The sequence below is a fragment of the Euwallacea similis genome, chromosome 7, assembly GCF_039881205.1.
Source record: "Euwallacea similis isolate ESF13 chromosome 7, ESF131.1, whole genome shotgun sequence".
NCBI classification, from domain to species: Eukaryota; Metazoa; Arthropoda; class Insecta; order Coleoptera; family Curculionidae; genus Euwallacea; species Euwallacea similis.
The window spans coordinates 872,483-890,576 of NC_089615.1; the positions used below are offsets into that span (position 1 = coordinate 872,483).

The following is an 18,094-nucleotide window of genomic DNA, read 5'->3' on the forward strand; positions in this document are numbered from 1 at the left end:
TTTTTTGGCAATCTATTATTTTATGCTTTATATCTTTTTCTGTATGAATTCTGATATCAAATTTAAATTCCTTCTTCAATTCTTTAGCTTTTTCGTCTTTTGCAGTATTTTCGTATCTTTCACCGTTTTCGTAGAATTTGCAATATATATCCATGCAAATTAAGAATGTAAAGGAAGTAAGAAAAAAATCATCCGGCTTAGTTATCATCTACCTGAAGCAATTCGTAACATTTAATCAAATTTCTTAAAATAAAAATAAATCTAAACGAAAACAAAATGATAAAAAATGTAAAGCTTTGCTATGCTGTATATCAAAAATGATGCATTTTTAACCATGGCTTTATTAGTATTTTTTTATTATTTTGAAGAGTACTATTGTTCCTTGAAATATCTCCATGATGACATGTTATACCCTGTGTATAGCAAGTAGGTGTCAAAATGAAATTTGCAATTATTCTGGGTGACTGACAAATAAATATCTTTAGTGTCACCACCCGGTAAAGGAACTGTGGAACTAATACTTATATCTCTTCTCTGCCAAGTTGCCGATTACACAGTATTAAGAAATAAATGATTATAAATGTTTAGAAGCTATAAATTTATAATTTAAATGCATTTTTTTATTTCACTTAAGTGAAAGTTGGACTGTTGATATGCCAGAATTAAACCTTAAGTCGATTTTTAAAGCTCAAAGTAAATAAGTGTCCGCACCATATTTATTTAATAAACTAACAAGAACATTGTATTAACCTTAAAACCTTAGAGTGGTTATAAAAGAACGAAATTCCCTAGAACTATAAATAATTATAATCTCCGAGTATGAGAAGAGATGTATGGTCTTTTACAATATATACTACACCTATCTGAAATCATAACAAATACAGTAATTAGAACTTTTCTTTATGAAATGTTACAAAAAATTATGTCAAATAGACACAACTCCAACACAAAGTTGAGCCAGAGTAATAATTATTACCTTAACCTTCTTAACTGCAGAGCTGGAAAATGCAGAACTTCATATGCGAGTCAAAGTTCTACATTTCCGACATTTATGTAGAAACCGGCAATAGAAAGAATATTTTGCCTTCTCCCAAGACTTACAGTTTCATATTGGGACATGTAAAATTTTTATAGACTTTCGTCAAAACAATACTAAAAAATTGAGGGGAATCTTTGATTATATAATTTTAAAAAGATCAGAATTGTTATCGACACAAAACAGTTAACCATAAGTCCAGGATAAAATATTACACATTAACCGATCCGGAATCAATCTGCTGAGGCAGAGAGCAAAGAGTATGGTTTTGCTTTCCGCTGCCTTCGCCGTTCCCGTCTCTCTCCCATTACTAATCTTAATTGATCTGAAACAAAGAACGTTAAGAGTCGACTTATTCATAGGAGGTAAAGCACTCCACGCGCACTATAGACGCTATGGAGCAAATGAGAAGGTGAGTGTTCCGGATTTGAAGTGACCAGAAATGTGTATAATCCGTTTCGTAGGATCGAAAAAGATGTGATTCCAACTCGAAAGACCAAAAATTTTGAATTTCGAAGACGCTATTCGGATTCAGGAATTTACCAAATTGTCACCAAATTCACTATGGACTGGATAATAACGTTCGGATTACCGGTTTCACACTGTTTCGTGCAAGAAAAAACAACAATCTTCCTAACTACATATAACTAAGGTTTAGTGGAAAAAACTAATTATTCATATGAGTTAACTCATAGTTCAGGACCGTCAATATTGTATATTCAATTAAATGCTGATTTTGCACTTAATTTTATAAAAAGCATTTAATATTTCTTATAAAAATCATTACAAGAATAAACGTAGTCAAATAGACTTAATATCGTATCCTTTTAAAAACAATCTTCACCAAAGAAGTTAAGTCATGCTAGAAGCATATAGATAAATACAAGCAAAAATGTGATGCCAACTCAGTGACTAAAAAAAAGGTGTTTATGTATGAAGTTTATTCAGCTCTATTAAGAAGTGATTCATAACGTGGTCTGCCTGTCATTTCTGAATAGCAAATAACAAGGAAAAATTGCACCACTGGTTAAATCAGTGTCCATTTTAAGTCGTCACCTGAATGTAAGAAATATTAGGTCGTGTAGTATGAAATGAGTAGATTCTCGAAATGCCACATTCAACTGCGAATAACTTCACTCTAAATCTATATTTGGACTTGACTTTTTTATGTGGAAAAGGCACATTCTTCCTCTTTCGATCAGAGTTTAAAGTGTTAAAAATTATTGAAAACTTTTATTTTTATAAAAATTTTTGTGCAGCCATGCAAAATAGTGAAATTAGAGTGTTAATGAAATATGAGTTCCACCGTGGAACCACAACAGCTCAGACGGCTCGCAATATTAATGATGTGTTTGGTACTGAAGTCACTTCACAGCAAACAGTATCTCGTTGGTTCATGAAATTTCGTTCTGGCAATTTTGACCTAACAAATGAACCACGTGGACGACCTGAAACTCAAGTGGATAACGATTATCTGAAAGCCGTGGTGGAAGCGAATCCACGTCAAAGTGTAAGCGAATTATCGTTAATATTCAGTGTAACCAAAAAAACAATATTGATTCATTTGGCTGAAATTGGTAAGGTGAAAAAGCTGGACAAGTGGGTACCGCATGAGTTGAGCGACATACAGAAAGAACGACGTCTCGAAGCTTGTTCTTTGTTGTGCCGGTATAATAACGATCCATTTTTGAATCGGATTGTTACTTGTGATGAGAAATGGATCCTATATGACAATACCAGACGTTCATCGCAGTGGTTGGATCAAGATGAACCACCAAAACATTGTGCGAAAAAAAATCTTCATCAAAAGAAGCTTATGGTGTCCGTTTGGTGGTCCAACGCAGGTGTCATCCATCACAGCTTCATGAAACCTGGTGAATCGATTATGGCTGATGTCTACTGCCGACAACTGACCGAAATGATGAGGCAACTGACGGTTAAGCAGCCAAGATTAGTCAATCGAAGCGCACCGCTATTGTTGCACGACAACGCTCGGCCACACACCGCACAAGTCACCTTGGCCAAGCTACAGGAGTTGGAATTGGAAACTCTTCGTCATCCACCGTATTCACCCGACTTAGCACCCACTGATTACCACTTCTTTCAAAATTTGGATAACTTCTTGGTAGGGAAAACATTCAACTCTGACGAGGCTGTCAAAGCTGCCTTCCAAGACTTTATCGACTCCCGGCCTGCAGGCTTTTACAGCAGGGGAATCAATGAACTTCCCGTTAAATGGCAGAAGTGTATTGATAATGGTGGTGCATATTTCGATTGACAATAAAAACATTTCATATGAAAAAAAAATGACTAAAGTTTCAATTCAATTCTACTCATTTCATACTACACGACCTAATAGGTGACTCGAATTTTGTTTTTTTATTTATTTAGTTATTTACTTACTTTTCATATCTACCAGGTGATTCTAGATAAACGGGACAAGCAAATATCTTAAAATCGAGAAGAACTACAAAAAAGTGTTCAGAAAAAGTATTTTTTAGTTTAGTCGAGGGCTCAACTTTTTATGCTGTCAATTTTTTTCGCCAAGGTCACCTTCACCTGTCTCTTGGGGTCAACTTCGTTTTTTCAAACAGAACATCTAATTTTTTTAGAGATTTAAATTCTTTGTTGAGTGAAAATGTTTTTACTTGAAACATTTTTTGCTAAAAGTGAAAACATTCATAATAATACTAGTTACAAAATAAACTCTTACCTCGGCAGTGCTACAAGTTCAATTTCGTAAAATTTTTGTTAAAACAGACAAAACCAATTGAAAATAGTTTACTATGGTCTTTCATATGACTTTTTGTACTTGGGCACAAAGAAGACTCTACAAAAAAGCATTTTTTTTTTCAAATGTGCTATTTTCGGATGAATCAAGTTTTACAAACCACGGTTAAATGAATCGCCACATGCATCATTGGTCGATTGAAAATCCGCATTGGTTGCGTGAAGAAGAAAGACAGCTACCATGGACTTTTGAACGTTTGGTATGGTATTTTAGATAGACATCTGATTAGGCTATACTTCATTGATGAGAACCTCAATGCAAAAAAATATAGGAATTTTTTGCTAGAAGATTTGCCACACCTTGAAGAAGTTCATTTAGAGTGAAGGTTGATAATGTGGTTTCACCATGATGGCTTCCCTGCTCATTATGCAAAAAATGTCAGAAAAGTTTTAAATTTATAATTAAACAAAGGTAGATTAGGCGTGGTAGTAAAGTTAACCGGTCAATTCGATTACCTGATTTACTTCACCAGATTTTTTTTGTGACGTCATTTGAAACAACATTTATAACTGAGTGCTAATTGTCGCCAAATACATGAAAATTTGAATCAGAAACGCTTGTCAAAATATCACATATGAAATGTTAGAAAATACCACACTCATTTCAAAACAGGATTGTCAGGAGTCTTAAATGGCAGGGGCACCATTTCAAACATTTGTTAGATTGATTCTTTTTTTACAATAAAGTAAAATTTACTATATAAAAAATAATAATACTTAAATACCCTAATAAGGTTTAATAAAGCGTTTATTTTGTATCTAGTATTATGAATTTTATCACTTTCAGTAAAAAATTTTTACTATCAACAAAGAATTTGAATATTCAAAAAGAACATAGGTCTTCCATTTAAAAAAACGAAGTTGGCTTCAAAAGACAGGTGAAGGTGACCTTGGGGAAAAAAATTGACAGCATAAGAAGTTGAGCTGTAGAAACCAAAAAAGACTTTATTTGAACATTTTTTTTACAGATGTCCTTAATTTTAGGATATTTGCTTGTCACATTTATCTGGAATCACCCGGTATATTATCATACAAGAAGTCGATAAGTGCCTCAATTTTTTTATTAACTAATTAAATAAATATTACAGTATAAAGTGGGTAGCTATGTCTTTTTAGTTTCCTGTATTATTTTACAATAACCCTAAAGAAATGCCAAATGCCTTGCATTCTTTTGATATTAAAGCAACAAACACTAGTTTTTAAGACTACTTACTACTATTTTAACGTTACTGTTAGAATATTCATTTATCAGATAGTTTGAAATTATTATTTAAAATGGTGTACATTTTGACTGACAAACTTTCATTAATGTTCGCAAAGAATTTGAAAATAGACTTTATTATTATCTAGAAAATAACGGGTTGCATTTTGAACATTTGATAAAATAATTTTTTCGTTGTAAAAATCGCAAAATTCAAGTGGCTGCCATTTTGGAATGGCTAAATGGAATGAGCTGAAACTTCTTAGATGAAAAGGTCTTTGGATGCCCTTTAAAATGAGGTGTCACTCGAGCCCCCATTCCATTTAAGATTTTAGGGGTGAGTCGCCCCCTGCTCAAGGGGATGAAGATAGGGGATTGGACATAAGCTCAAAAAGTTTCCCCCTCGACATCTCAATTGACGTGTTTTTGGAAATTTTAAAACAATAGATAATTCAAGAGTTGTTTAGGGTGGTTTGTTTTGAAATGAAAGCACTGTATAACTTACCAAAACACTAGAAGGAGAAAGGTTGTATCAGCAGAGGAACGTTTGTCAGTGACTAAGGTGAGAAAATGTTTAAATATAATTTATTTACTTAATTAGTTATAAATGAATTTTGAACTTAAAGAATATTCTTTGGCTTTATTCCGATACATTCTTATACATGTATGTTTAGTTTTTTGCAGTAAGACACATTATATATATACTAGTTCACAACTTTCGGATGATCTCCCAGAAGTTGCGTTGAACAACTTTGAGGATAGTGATGGCAATGAAACCGATGGGGGTTTATAATGAATAGGATTCATGGTATTCGATGAGTGCGATCCAGTATGAGAAAATGACTCTCACTGGGCAGATCATTGGGTGACATGTGGTCTGGATGAGAATTATTTTTAATTAGTGTAATGTTTTTGGCACACTTCACTACATATAATATTTCGACTTTTGCAAAATAGTTTTGGTCGTCGTTCAGTTTTTCCAACATAGGAACCAACATTAGAGTAAACTTTTTATCCTTTTCTACTTGATTCTTGCTTTTCAACACGAATATATTCAGAAGAAATTTTTCGTAAGACGTTTCTGTGTTTCTGAACTGTAGATGATTGCGCTCGTTGAAGAATTTTATTTATATCAGTATTTTCATCTTCAGTTGTTATGTTACTGCTGGTTGGTCATCCTTCCATAATGGAACCAAATTAGAAGAAAAGAAAGTAAATATACTTTCTTCTTTTCTTAACTATTTGACCAGACACTATCTTTTTACTTTCCTAGTTCTTTTGCAAAGTAATCCTTTAAATTTCTCCATTTTTTTGAATATCCTTATTTGTAAATTAAACTGTTATATTAGGAATAGAATAATTTAAGTTATTTACTTGCAGGTATCTCTCCACAGTTAATAGCTATTACTCTTTGCATTTTCAATATTTATTAGGGGTCACTACTATTTACGAAATTGTTAGAAAAATAATATAACATGTATAATGCAATATAATTTGGACTTGTGCACAACCTTTGGAGCTGCAGCAAATGATTCAGACCGGCTGGAAAAATATCTCTAAACAGTTTTAGGAACGAACAAATTTCCCTAATAGTATGGAAGCTGTCGACGGAAAACAATAAAAAATGTTAGAGCTTCAATTAAAAAACAGCAAATGCCTGCAGGTCTATGATAGTATTAATGTTCCATTTTAACTTGTGACAATCGAGACGCAACAAAATATGACGAGTTGCGATTTTTTATTAGCAAGTGCGCGCTAACCCTAATGTACCACATATTCTGTTTAATGAGACAATAAAAACTTAATGTTTTTTAATATTAACACAATTATAGTTTTATCAATTGTACCAAAAATAACAAAGGAACATAACAAAAGAGTAGCTACTTTTCTTACTACGAGTAAGAACTATTAATTCTAACAACTATAAAAAATGTTCAAACATTTCTTCGTTATGGTTGACACAAACTATAGTCATTAACAATGGACGTATAAGCACTTTTTAGCATATTTGGAAATATTTCTTAAATGGTTCACTACAATGCGAAACAACTCTGCTACTATATCATAGAATGTGCAGTAAACCTCATCTTTTACAGATCCTCAAACAAAAAAATTGAGAGGTGTCCAGTATGGATAAGTTGCAGGCTAACTGACAGGTCCTCGATGTCCAATCTAATTATTTTCACACATATCATTTAGATATTGCGTGATGGCTAATGAGTTATATGGCAGTATCTCATCCTGCTGAAACCACATGTTAACTAGTCAGAGGCAAATCTTCGATCATTTATGTGACATTCTGTTGGAGATTCTAAATATCTTTCTCCAGTAAGTGTTTCGCCAAAAATTACAAATATACATCTATTAAGAATTTCAAACCATAGATTAAAGCCCCATTTGGCTTGATGTCTCAATTTCTTGTTCATTCGTGGATTTTCATCAGCCCAATACATGTTATTTTTCATGTTAAATATTTCTCAATTTGTGAAATATGAGGATCTTCTCTAGATTTTCTCAAAAACTAATTACAAAAATGAAGTCTCCTCCCGGTATCGCCATCCCTAAGATGTTGGCTAATATGTTTTTGATAAGGTTTAAATTTATTTTTCTGTAGAACCTGATAAGCAATTGATTCATTTATACCAATATTATGTTCTATTTAACTCAGTGAGACGTGAGGGCTTCAACAACAAGATTTCCTACATTTTCATTAACTCTTAGTGTACTGATTTTCTTCTCAAACAACCCATACTTAAATAGATTCACTCTAAGTCTATTAAATATTGTATGCCCAGGTTGACATCTCTCTTGATACTTCTGAAAATATACATATGTTTTGAGCTCTATCTATATTTCTTCCACTCAAAATATAGTAGTCATTCATCTTCAACTTTTCTCAATTTAAAAATAATTCCTTATTTTTTATTATTATAAAATTTCTGGTAGTCAAAAGTGTAAAACTTTCAAATTTGACAGAATAAAAATTTATATAAAGTAAAACAACAGGGAAGAAATATTTGTTGACGCTTCACAAAAATATCTATAGTAACACTAAAATCCAGTGATACTTTTTGATTATAAAACAAAGCACTTATTTTTAAGTCTATTCAGATTAAATTTTGCTTGCTTTGTTTATTTTTTTCTATTTTGGTAGGTCCAAAAGCACCTTTCTCATTTATGGTTAAAAGGCATTTTTTTTAAACTGCCAAGTTTCATCGAATTAACTCGAACGGTTTACTCTTAATTTATGATTTTCAAAAATCAGTTTACAGTTTTTTACTTGCATCTTGACAATCTCTGTACAATTTTTAATTTTAGAACATTTTGAGAATGGACACAAAAATATGCATCGTTTTTCTAATTTAAGTCACCTTGTATCTCTTACCGTTTTTATAATCCTCATAGAACTCACTTTATTTGAGACTATGTATTCTGAATCGTTAAATTGTTATTAATTTAATTCTTTATTGAATACAAAGGGATAAAGAATACGAGCAGTGATAAAAATAAATAATCAGCTGATAAATTTGCCAATTTTTCCTCACACACAATAGTACTACTGATAAACCCTGGGAACCATTGCGCATAGATATGTATATAACAAGCACTGAAGGTGACTTTCCCACGTGCCGAACAATAAATATGTATTATTTTTGTTTGTCCAAAGTAATTCCATATTCTGCTTTGTGAATCAGATAAATTAATGATTGACTTGTATAACCACAATGGCTGATTTCTTACCTACTTTAGTCCTCGTCACTGAGTTTTGGTCCTGATTGGGTAAAGGGGAAGACGGACAACAAGGCGCTGATGAACAGCACGGTGTGGATGAGCAGCTTGGCACAGCTGAAATTCCCACATCCGTACATATATCTTCGGAATTAAAAGCTGGGTCTTCATCGCTTTCCTTAGACACATAATTCTTCTTTTACTTTCAAGCCCACTCATACTGATTTTAAAGTGAGTACCTACCCTGTTTTGTAAGCGACGAAGTTCAGGCACAGAGCATAAGAGATCATTTAGAATATGGACAATGGTGGAAACGTCTCTTCGCGGTAGTCCGCGCGAATCTTGAAGGGTAGGACTAAGTGCACCACTAAAGGTTCCTGAATAAACATTTTCTCTGTCGCTACCTACTGAGAAAATATCGACATTAATTTCCTGTCAGCTAAAGAATTGAATAAAGCAATTTCAAGATTTCACAGTTAGTGGATGCATTGATTCTCACCTCGACTACTGCTTCTACTTCTTTCTTGACCGGCAAATATGTCAGCCGATAATTTTCTTAATGTGTGCTGAAGGTTTTTACTAGCTTGTAATAAACTAGGTGATCCCGGGGATTGCATTAATGGGACGCAATTTGAGGGCCTATTTTTTTTACATTTAGTAAGTTAATTTATATTTACATTTAAGGTAGATTCAGGTGAATATTACTTACTTGTTCGAAGGCGCTACACTACTCAGTTGCAATTGAATGAGCATCATATGATCACCAAGGCGCATACTTAGATTTAGAGGAGCTTTACCACATAAAAATTCATTGACCTGAGTCTCATTTAGTGATTCCAATGCTTGCATTATTCCTACTTCAGGACGTTGATTCTGCAAATAAATATCAGTTTTATGTGGATAAAATGCAACTCTTGCACACTTTCAATTTTGCTATGTGCTAATAACATGGAGATGAATGTCAGTTCTAATCTAGGTATTCATAATTATTGCAATGACCACAAGTTAGTAATTAATGCTAAAAACACTGGAGTAATTTTTACAAATTCACAGTGTGCCATGAGATATCACCATATATTCTGAGCCTGTATATTTGTGATGTTAATCAGTCTAAGCAATAAATTGCACACTGCTTGGAAAACCACATTATGCAATCTTTTTATATAAGTGTAGTGCATACTGCAGATCAAATTGCCACAGTGATATGTTTCTATTTTCAAATCAAACATCACTTTTCCCCAGTATTTCCTTAATTTTGCATTAATCACAACAACAGTATTCAGGGTGGGCAGTTTTATATGGGGCTCACTATAGGGGGATATCTGAAATGGCGTGAGTTAAAGTGTTAATTAAATTAGGAAAAAGCTGTGCATTCTAATACTCATTATGAATACAGCTTGAAAAGGAATCAATACTCTTGAAATATCTAAAGAACAATTAACTGAAAAAATGCTAATTGAAGAAATATTGTATCAGGAACATTCCAAATCCAATTTTGAGGAAACCTGGACTTCTCACATATTTTATGATGGCACTTGAATGGCAGCGTCAGTTATTTTTTAAGTATCTACATTTTACACACCGATTTGTTTTCTTATGCACGCCATATGGAAATTACACACCATTAACTAAAGAGCAAACTTACCTTTTTAATATCCTTACCTTTCTAGTATCAGACATAGGAAAAGAAATCGGAATTGTAGTTACTTGAGCTATGTATTTTTTTAGTTTTTGATATATAATAAATTTAACCTCAGAGGAGGAATATTTGGTTTTGGACATGGCCTTTCAGTGTAACTAATATCTAACTTTTCACAAATAGGAATGACTTTGATTCATATTAATCAACTCTATATTTATTACTATTTCTGAGATCCCAGGGATGTGGCTCAAAATTGGAGTACTGATTAAATTCTTAAACTTAAACCAACACCACTAAGATTATTAGAAATAAAACAACTTACAGTAAGGCCAGTCTCCACATTTGGAAGAAGAATAATTTTAGATCCATCAGCAACGCCATAATGAAACAACTTTCCATCTTGAAGTTGCCTAAAAATAAATGGAAAAAGCATTAAGACAATATAGAATTAACTGTACTTTGGTACTAAAACCCACTTATCTCTGAACAACAAACATATCCTATCTCTTGGTAGTTTCAGTCTTTTTGATATGAGTTTTTTAAGGTGCTCTACTGTAATATCGGATGCTACGCTTATAAAAAAGTCCCCTCCCGTGGTGGGGCTCACTTGGACATTTATTCGGGTATCTGGGCCACACCCCTGGGAAATGGGGTTACTGGTAGTCTCTGGCAAGTTTTCCATTGTTTAAAATGCTAATTAATGTTAACAAAAGTCCTATGCAAGCCTCGGAAATCACTCTGCGACCCCCAAACTGCACCTACACCGAAAAATTCACGTCTTTCTCCCATCAACACATAACTGCTCTCGTTTTTTTTGCTTTTCGTTTTCCTACCTAAATACTAAAGTTTTTGCCTTTGCTTTTGGGTTTTAGTTTTGAAGTTTGAAGGTTCAAGTCAAATTGCAGTCATGTTGCAATTCGCAGATTTATAAAAGCTATGGCATATAAGATGAAAGTAGCGTTAGGAAATGATCGCCAGAACTCAGGAAATTAAGTACGAAAAAAAGTTCTGCGCATGTGTTGAACATGAGATGCTGCATTGGTACAGTGAAAAATATCACGTGATATTTTGTATTTCCTCGAATCATCAATTCGTGTGTAAGACCTCCACTGGCTATTCATATTACTTTCTATTTTAAACTCGGCAGCTACATTCGTTGACATCTCTGACAGCAATAATTCGTTTCGGCGAATATCGTTAAAGTTCGTGACGTTTATGCCTGCAGCCGAACGCGTAAGCCATGTTTAGTGATCAGCCGTGAATTTTTCTTATGTTAAGTTAGTGCAACTTTATCAAAAAGATTTTCGAGTGAAAGTTAATTGGGTAAGTGGTTTCTACAATGCAAATACGTCCTGTTTTCATTAAAGAACTAAGGAAGAGCATGTTTTTCACAAAAAAATCAATAATTGCTCCCGTATTTGCCCCGAAAAAAAACAAAGTTGCTACTGTATTTTCGGGTATTCTTTAAACAAATCTGTTTTCATTTGATAGTAAGGATGTGTAGCTAACATAGGTACTTGTTTTTAACAAGAATTTGCAGTTAAATAAAGCGGTTTTACCATCAAAGATCTGTAATAGAACCGTAGATCAAAATGGCCGACCCAGACAGGAATCAATTTTGAGACAGGAAGGGTCGTGGGTCGGTGTCGGGTCGGCTTTTTACCTGCTCTTGTTTGCGAACAAGTCTTTTTGGATTAAAATAAGTATAATAATATGACTGCAAAGTGCAAATAAGTTGCTAAACAGGTTTACTGTTAAGGTAAAATGCAAGCTCTACAGTATCTTCTATTAATTTACTACTACTTACCTATTTGATCTTGGTCTTTGTAACGTGACTATTTAAACTCGATTTATGGGCTGGTATAGTACAACAAAAGCACAATATTACAAACTTGAGAGGTACAAAATAGGTAAACCAATTTACAGATACATAAGCTGAGCCATTTGCATACCAAAGTATAACACAAAATGTGACCAAAGATCTCATCTCTTGTGCTATGGATATGACCATGGTTTATCTCTAATCCTATGTACCATTTGTCAAGTACTGTTAAATTATTTTTCAAGATAAATATGACATGTTCGAACTGGTTTGAACATGTCATGGGTCAAGTTCAAATGTACATGTCATGGGTCAAGTTCAAATGTACATTGGAACTAGTTCAAACTAGTAATAGTAACTAGAAAAGCTTAAGAAGGGTCCTGGATGTCTGTTGGCTTAATTTTTTTACCTGCTCTTGTTTGCAGCAAGGTGCAATTCAGTTACTAAACAGGTTTTCAAGTTTCTGCCAATCTAATGAAAGAAACACATTTTCAAAATATGGTTGTACTTTGCAAGATTTTTTCTGAGGCCAATGTCTATAGCTATAAGGAAAAATTTCATTAGAAAAATTGACTTGTTTTGAGGTCCTCCACACTCACCTGTTTTATATCTATCTCTTAATGTTTCAAAGGATATCCATTCATTTGTAGTAAATTTACAAGCAGATTTATGTCTTAATGTCATACAACTTGACAAAAATCTTGAATAAACTACCTGAAAAATGAAGTCAAATAAATAAACCTTTAAAATTTATGTACATACATTCCCAGAAATTGAGGAAGTAGGAATTCCTTGGCACTTTGTGAACAATAATTGATAATTTTTGGAACCCCATTTTTCTCTATAAATAACGGTCATCTAGGTTTAGCTCTGTAAATACAGTCTGTTTAGCTAAAACTCTTTGTGTATCCTTTTGTATCAATCTTCAAGTTATGTACTGAATCCTCGACCTCAACGATAACACATAACATGATGCATAAGAATTACATAGAAAGTTAAAAATATATGGCATTTCTCTGCCATTTGTTATGCATATGCTGTGCGCTGTATGAACGGTAATAGGTGTAACCATAAAGCTAATTTTCTGTGCTATGGTCTATGTGCTGTATCAACCCACATTACTTTGCATATGCGACTATGGGTAAGTTAGAAAAAAGTAACAATAAAGAAAAATGTCTGGAATATGAATGAAATGCGACGTTGTTGGTTATATAAAAAATCAACAGCAACTCTAACACACTAAGTGGGACACACCTTACATATTACTGAATTTTTAAATTGCTACTTCTTTTTGATCGCTTCTTGATTGACTGAGGAATATTTTAATTCATTTAGTTAACATATGCATGTGGCTACTTAATGGTAGGCATTCTAAGTTCTTGAATCAAATCAGTTAATTAATTATGTATCTGCTACTTTATCTTTCTCTCAGATAATGTCTGCAGCTGGTTCCAGCGGATCAGGACGAGGCAGAGGAGGACAAGCTGCAGTTGGTGATCAAAAAGAATCAAAAGAAAGTAAACCTAACCCCAAAATGTCCAAGGCACTAGGCACTTCTGCCAAACGCATCCAGAAGGAACTAGCTGAGATCACACTTGATCCTCCCCCAAATTGCAGTGCCGGCCCTAAAGGCGAAAATTTCTATGAGTGGGTGTCCACTATTTTAGGACCACCTGGTTCCGTTTATGAAGGTAAGAATACGATTTAGTAAGGTCATTAGACTTATGAACTGTCAGGAGGCATGATTATGGAATTCGGCTTTATGACATTAGCAATGATACCTTAATGAATATGTTATTTTAATATAATTGAATTTGAATTGATAATGAGTGGAGACAACTTTTTGTTTTAAAGATTTTTTATATTGAAATAATCTTGTTCAAATTCTTAGTTACTAGTATGTGTCAAGTCTCATCGAACGTAGTAAGTATATTCAAAAATATTCTTCATTATTTCTTTAAAAACAGGTGGAGTCTTTTTCCTCGACATCCACTTTTCTCCAGAATACCCATTTAAACCTCCGAAAGTAACGTTTCGCACAAGGATTTACCACTGCAACATCAACAGCCAAGGAGTAATCTGTCTTGATATTTTGAAGGACAACTGGTCTCCGGCCTTGACAATTTCCAAGGTCCTATTGTCAATTTGTTCCTTATTAACTGACTGCAATCCAGGTAAGAAATATTACCATAAGGAGGCAGCACGGAGATTAATATTTTTTTAATTCTAGCCGATCCTCTAGTGGGCAGTATAGCGACGCAATATCTTCAAAATCGAGAGGAGCATGATCGTATAGCTCGTCTGTGGACCAAGAGATATGCGACGTGATTTGACAGCTGCCGATGGTTTAAGTTGTCACTTTCCTCGCTGTGCCAGTCGGGGCAAGAAAATCTTCGTCGTAAAATTAAGCGTCGTTTAAATAGTAATGTTTTGTTAGTCTGTAATACCTTTAACGCCTATTTCAGTTTTGATTTCGATTCTTTGTATCTTTGTCTGACTGAAAGGTATTTTATCTTGCGGGAATTATTGTGGATGGTAGTCTTAACTTATACGCCCGCTTACGGGTGAAAGAAGATGTAATGAAGCAATGCAAAATGACTAGAAAAGCTTTAATAATCGTCTTATTTTTGTGGGTGATTTTTCTCTTTCAGCTGATCATTTCCAATCAAATTAACTTAAAATGCAGCTAGAAAGCATAAATGTTAAGGGTATTTGAGCCTTTAATTATCGATTTCACCAAAATTAACATTTTCAGAAAAATATTTTAATACACAAACGCTTTTCCAAATTCAAACTATTGTTTGAATCTCACTTACCGAATTTCGAACTAGCAGGAGCTGACACAAGCAAAACCTCGCTCCTCCACGCAAGTACTCTTTAAGCAACCCCGCAAGAAAACTGAATCAACTTATGATAGACTGAATTTTCCTCGTTTAGTTCCATCGAAGAATTGAGTGCTTTTGTTATACAATAAATATTCTTATAGTTGCCAAAGTTGACTACAGTCTGTATAATCGTACATGGATGTTACGTCGTTGTTTGGGCCGTCGAGGAAAGTTTTTTTCGCATCCGCGGATTGTCAGCTTGGGCATTAAATTTTATAAATTAGATTAACTTGAATTGAATTAAGTGTATTTTAAAAGCGGTATTACTGCGTACTTGTCACGACAACCGGAGCAATTGCTTTCCACTCAATCATGTCTCGGATCGGTGAACTGATGAGCTTGTTAAAATGTTAACTTATTTTTAATTAGGTTCGTATTTTATGAAGGGACTTGGCAACATTGATTGTTGCTAATTCCAACGTGAAAACTATGCTGTGAAAAGCGAAAGGAAAAATGCTGCTGAAAAAACAAAGAGAAATCTCAGAACCATAATGATTTTTGTTATGAAAATCGAAAAGAGCAACCTACAGTTCTCAACAAAAAAAAACAAATTTGAAAGGTTATTTGTTGTTGTATCCGTCGCAGTTAGGAACTCAGCCCTTACTGTTCAAAGAAATAAAGATTTATTGTCAGATCACTTAATAGAAGGTAATGGAGTTGATTTGAAGATTAAACCTCTTGAGCTCCTGTCTGCCTATTTGTGGTAAACTATATTATCAGCAGTAAGTACCTTAATTTGCAAGTATAATAATTCCTGTGCATTTATAACATATAAGATAATCACCAAAAAAACTTCAAATAGGCATTGACATATCAAAGGCATGTGGGGGATAAATTGATCTCGTAGTGTGTTATCAGATATTTGATGGTAAATAAGTTAATAAACGCCCTACGTTTACGACCTATTGCGAGGATTTTTTTAATGATTATCCGTTATTGTTATAATGATTCTTGCGCTTTGCATGAGCGATCAGACTCAAGACGTTATAATTTTTAGGTTGAGAACATCGAGTTATTGATTCATGGATATAACACTAGTTCTGGTTTCAACAATAAAGAAATTTTATATACAGAGTGCCAGGTTTACACGCTCCACCAATGGAATTTTACGATGTCGGGAGAATTATGTATACGTTTTTAAGTCTGTAATGTTGTCAATGTTTTTTCTAAATATCTGCGAACAACTGAAACTTAAATAGTGAAAAATCGTCATCAATATGAGCGATTGAACAAAAACGCGAACTTTGCGCCAAATGCGATTATACAGGCTGTACATGATATCGGCGATGAAATAAATTTTATGTTCCTGTGGTAATTGTGGATTTTCCCAATAAATATAAAGGATAAATGTAGATCGTAATGCGATAAAACGGTGCCCTATTCCATACTAAAGTTGCATTTAGTTGTTTGATATATGATTTTCTTTTGCGGCACATTAGCCGATCGCAGAGTCCTGTAAGTTGTGCAATTTAATCTAATGTGTAGATTGCTTGGCGGAACTACCTGTTTTTGCGATATTTCTTACTTCAGTCAACTGATATAACGCAGTATAAACTTCCTTTGTCAGCTTCGTGAAAATGAGTTTTTTAAACTAAATTATACGAGAATATGGACTATTCTTCTAGGTACTGTTTAGTTTATAATTATCATGTAATAAATTTTAGTACATAAGCATTTTGTCGTTTTGTTACTACATCAAGAATAGATTTTGCTTCGCAAAAAAGCTATCACTGCTCCAAAATGGTACAAGTTCCGATTGCTTCAAATTCAAATCATGAAATCTGCGAAACTCTCCTTTTTCAGCCCAAATGTTCATATTTCTCGATATTACTACCCTGTACGTTCATAAATTAACATTCCAATTAATGCATTTTTGTGATGTAATTAATGATATAGTGCTGATTCTACTACTTAATTCTGGACATAATGGAGGAGTGGCATGTATATACATATACTGGGTGATTCACGGCCGATGGTAGGTTAGACATTTCCGGAAGACTGATATCACGATCTTTCTGAAAATTTGCATAAGTAGATAAATAAACTTGCTATATCGACTTAAAATATTTTCAGTAATGCAGCGTTGCCGGTTCTATCAGAAAGTACTAGCATCTCCGATATTTTAAATGGTACACCCTGTATATTTTTTAATTTTTGGGTTCTATATTTCGTTCCAATAATTTCTGTATTTAACTTCCTATACCTATCTCTAGCAGTTTTCGGAATATTATTTAATTTTCTTATTTTTTGTTCAAAGTGAGGCCTTTAATAAAACCTCTGCTATAACGTGATTTGAATTCACAGAGGGACAAAATTTGGAATATAATTTGTGAAAGGTTCATCAATTTGTTGCATGTAAATAAGAATGTTCTGTCTTGTACAGGGTGGCCCAAAATTAATGGTCTTACGGGTAGACAGTAAAAGTGTCTAAAGTGTGTTTTTTCAAATGGAACCCTCTGTATATTACTTACCATGCCGAAAGACAATTAAATTTCTTTTAAAATGATGTGTTATGTCCCTATACCTAAACCATCACGTTTCGAAAATAAATGCTGTTTTGTCTTTAAATTGAATGATTTAATGATATTTGGCGAAGGTAGCTCTACGGCGCCATAATTGTTGAAAACTATGCAATTGTTTGAATAGTTTGACAGGCGGCGTTATTGTAATTTTTAATTTACGCTTTTTTAAAGAATAGTGAGTCGAAATAAGTGAGAAAAATGGCAGAAAACAGTTATTCAAATGAAGTGTTGATGAAATTATTTATATTACATGGACAATGTGACCAAATTAAATAAAGAGAAAAGGAAGTAAGCTAAAACATTCACAATATTTTCTTCATCAGCAGTTACAGGTTTCGATAATCTAGGTTCGGTCTTTAGTCTTGAGTCATGGTTAATGAAGTTGTGTTGTATTCTTATAAATTGCTTTTCATTTATTGGTTGCAAATCAAAGTACATTCCATTGAACTTTCTGCATGTCCTTGCTA

General features: G+C 33.5%; 3 protein-coding genes across 5 annotated transcripts; 2 read left to right on the forward strand and 1 right to left on the reverse strand.

Annotated features, from left to right (window-relative positions):
* Nucleotides 1-494: 494 nt before the first annotated feature.
* stx (stuxnet) lies at nucleotides 495-11,345 on the reverse strand. 3 transcript variants are annotated; one of them, XM_066392150.1, is made up of 7 exons: nucleotides 10,875-11,345; nucleotides 10,721-10,808; nucleotides 9,466-9,629; nucleotides 9,256-9,395; nucleotides 9,000-9,160; nucleotides 8,769-8,934; nucleotides 495-1,361 (listed from the first exon to the last, which is right to left on the reverse strand). In XM_066392150.1, the coding sequence occupies exons 1-7, from the start codon at nucleotides 11,078-11,080 to the stop codon at nucleotides 1,270-1,272; spliced, it is 1,017 nt and encodes a 338-aa protein (XP_066248247.1). In that variant the 5' UTR covers nucleotides 11,081-11,345; the 3' UTR covers nucleotides 495-1,269. The 3 variants fall into 3 exon arrangements, with proteins under 3 accessions (XP_066248247.1, XP_066248246.1, XP_066248248.1); XM_066392149.1 differs by having other exon boundaries at nucleotides 9,000-9,163; nucleotides 10,875-11,341; XM_066392151.1 differs by lacking the exons at nucleotides 10,721-10,808; nucleotides 10,875-11,345 and adding an exon at nucleotides 10,419-10,553 and having other exon boundaries at nucleotides 9,000-9,163.
* On the forward strand, nucleotides 2,298-3,384 carry LOC136410144 (histone-lysine N-methyltransferase SETMAR-like). The gene has a single exon (XM_066392152.1). The coding sequence runs from the start codon at nucleotides 2,298-2,300 to the stop codon at nucleotides 3,312-3,314; it is 1,017 nt and encodes a 338-aa protein (XP_066248249.1). The 3' UTR covers nucleotides 3,315-3,384.
* A 227-nt stretch (nucleotides 11,346-11,572) lies between the features above and the next one.
* LOC136410147 (ubiquitin-conjugating enzyme E2-24 kDa-like) lies at nucleotides 11,573-16,779 on the forward strand. Its single transcript, XM_066392153.1, has 4 exons — nucleotides 11,573-11,721; nucleotides 13,653-13,911; nucleotides 14,188-14,394; nucleotides 14,451-16,779. The coding sequence occupies exons 2-4, from the start codon at nucleotides 13,656-13,658 to the stop codon at nucleotides 14,546-14,548; spliced, it is 561 nt and encodes a 186-aa protein (XP_066248250.1). The 5' UTR covers nucleotides 11,573-11,721; nucleotides 13,653-13,655; the 3' UTR covers nucleotides 14,549-16,779.
* The last annotated feature ends 1,315 nt before the right edge of the window (nucleotides 16,780-18,094 follow it).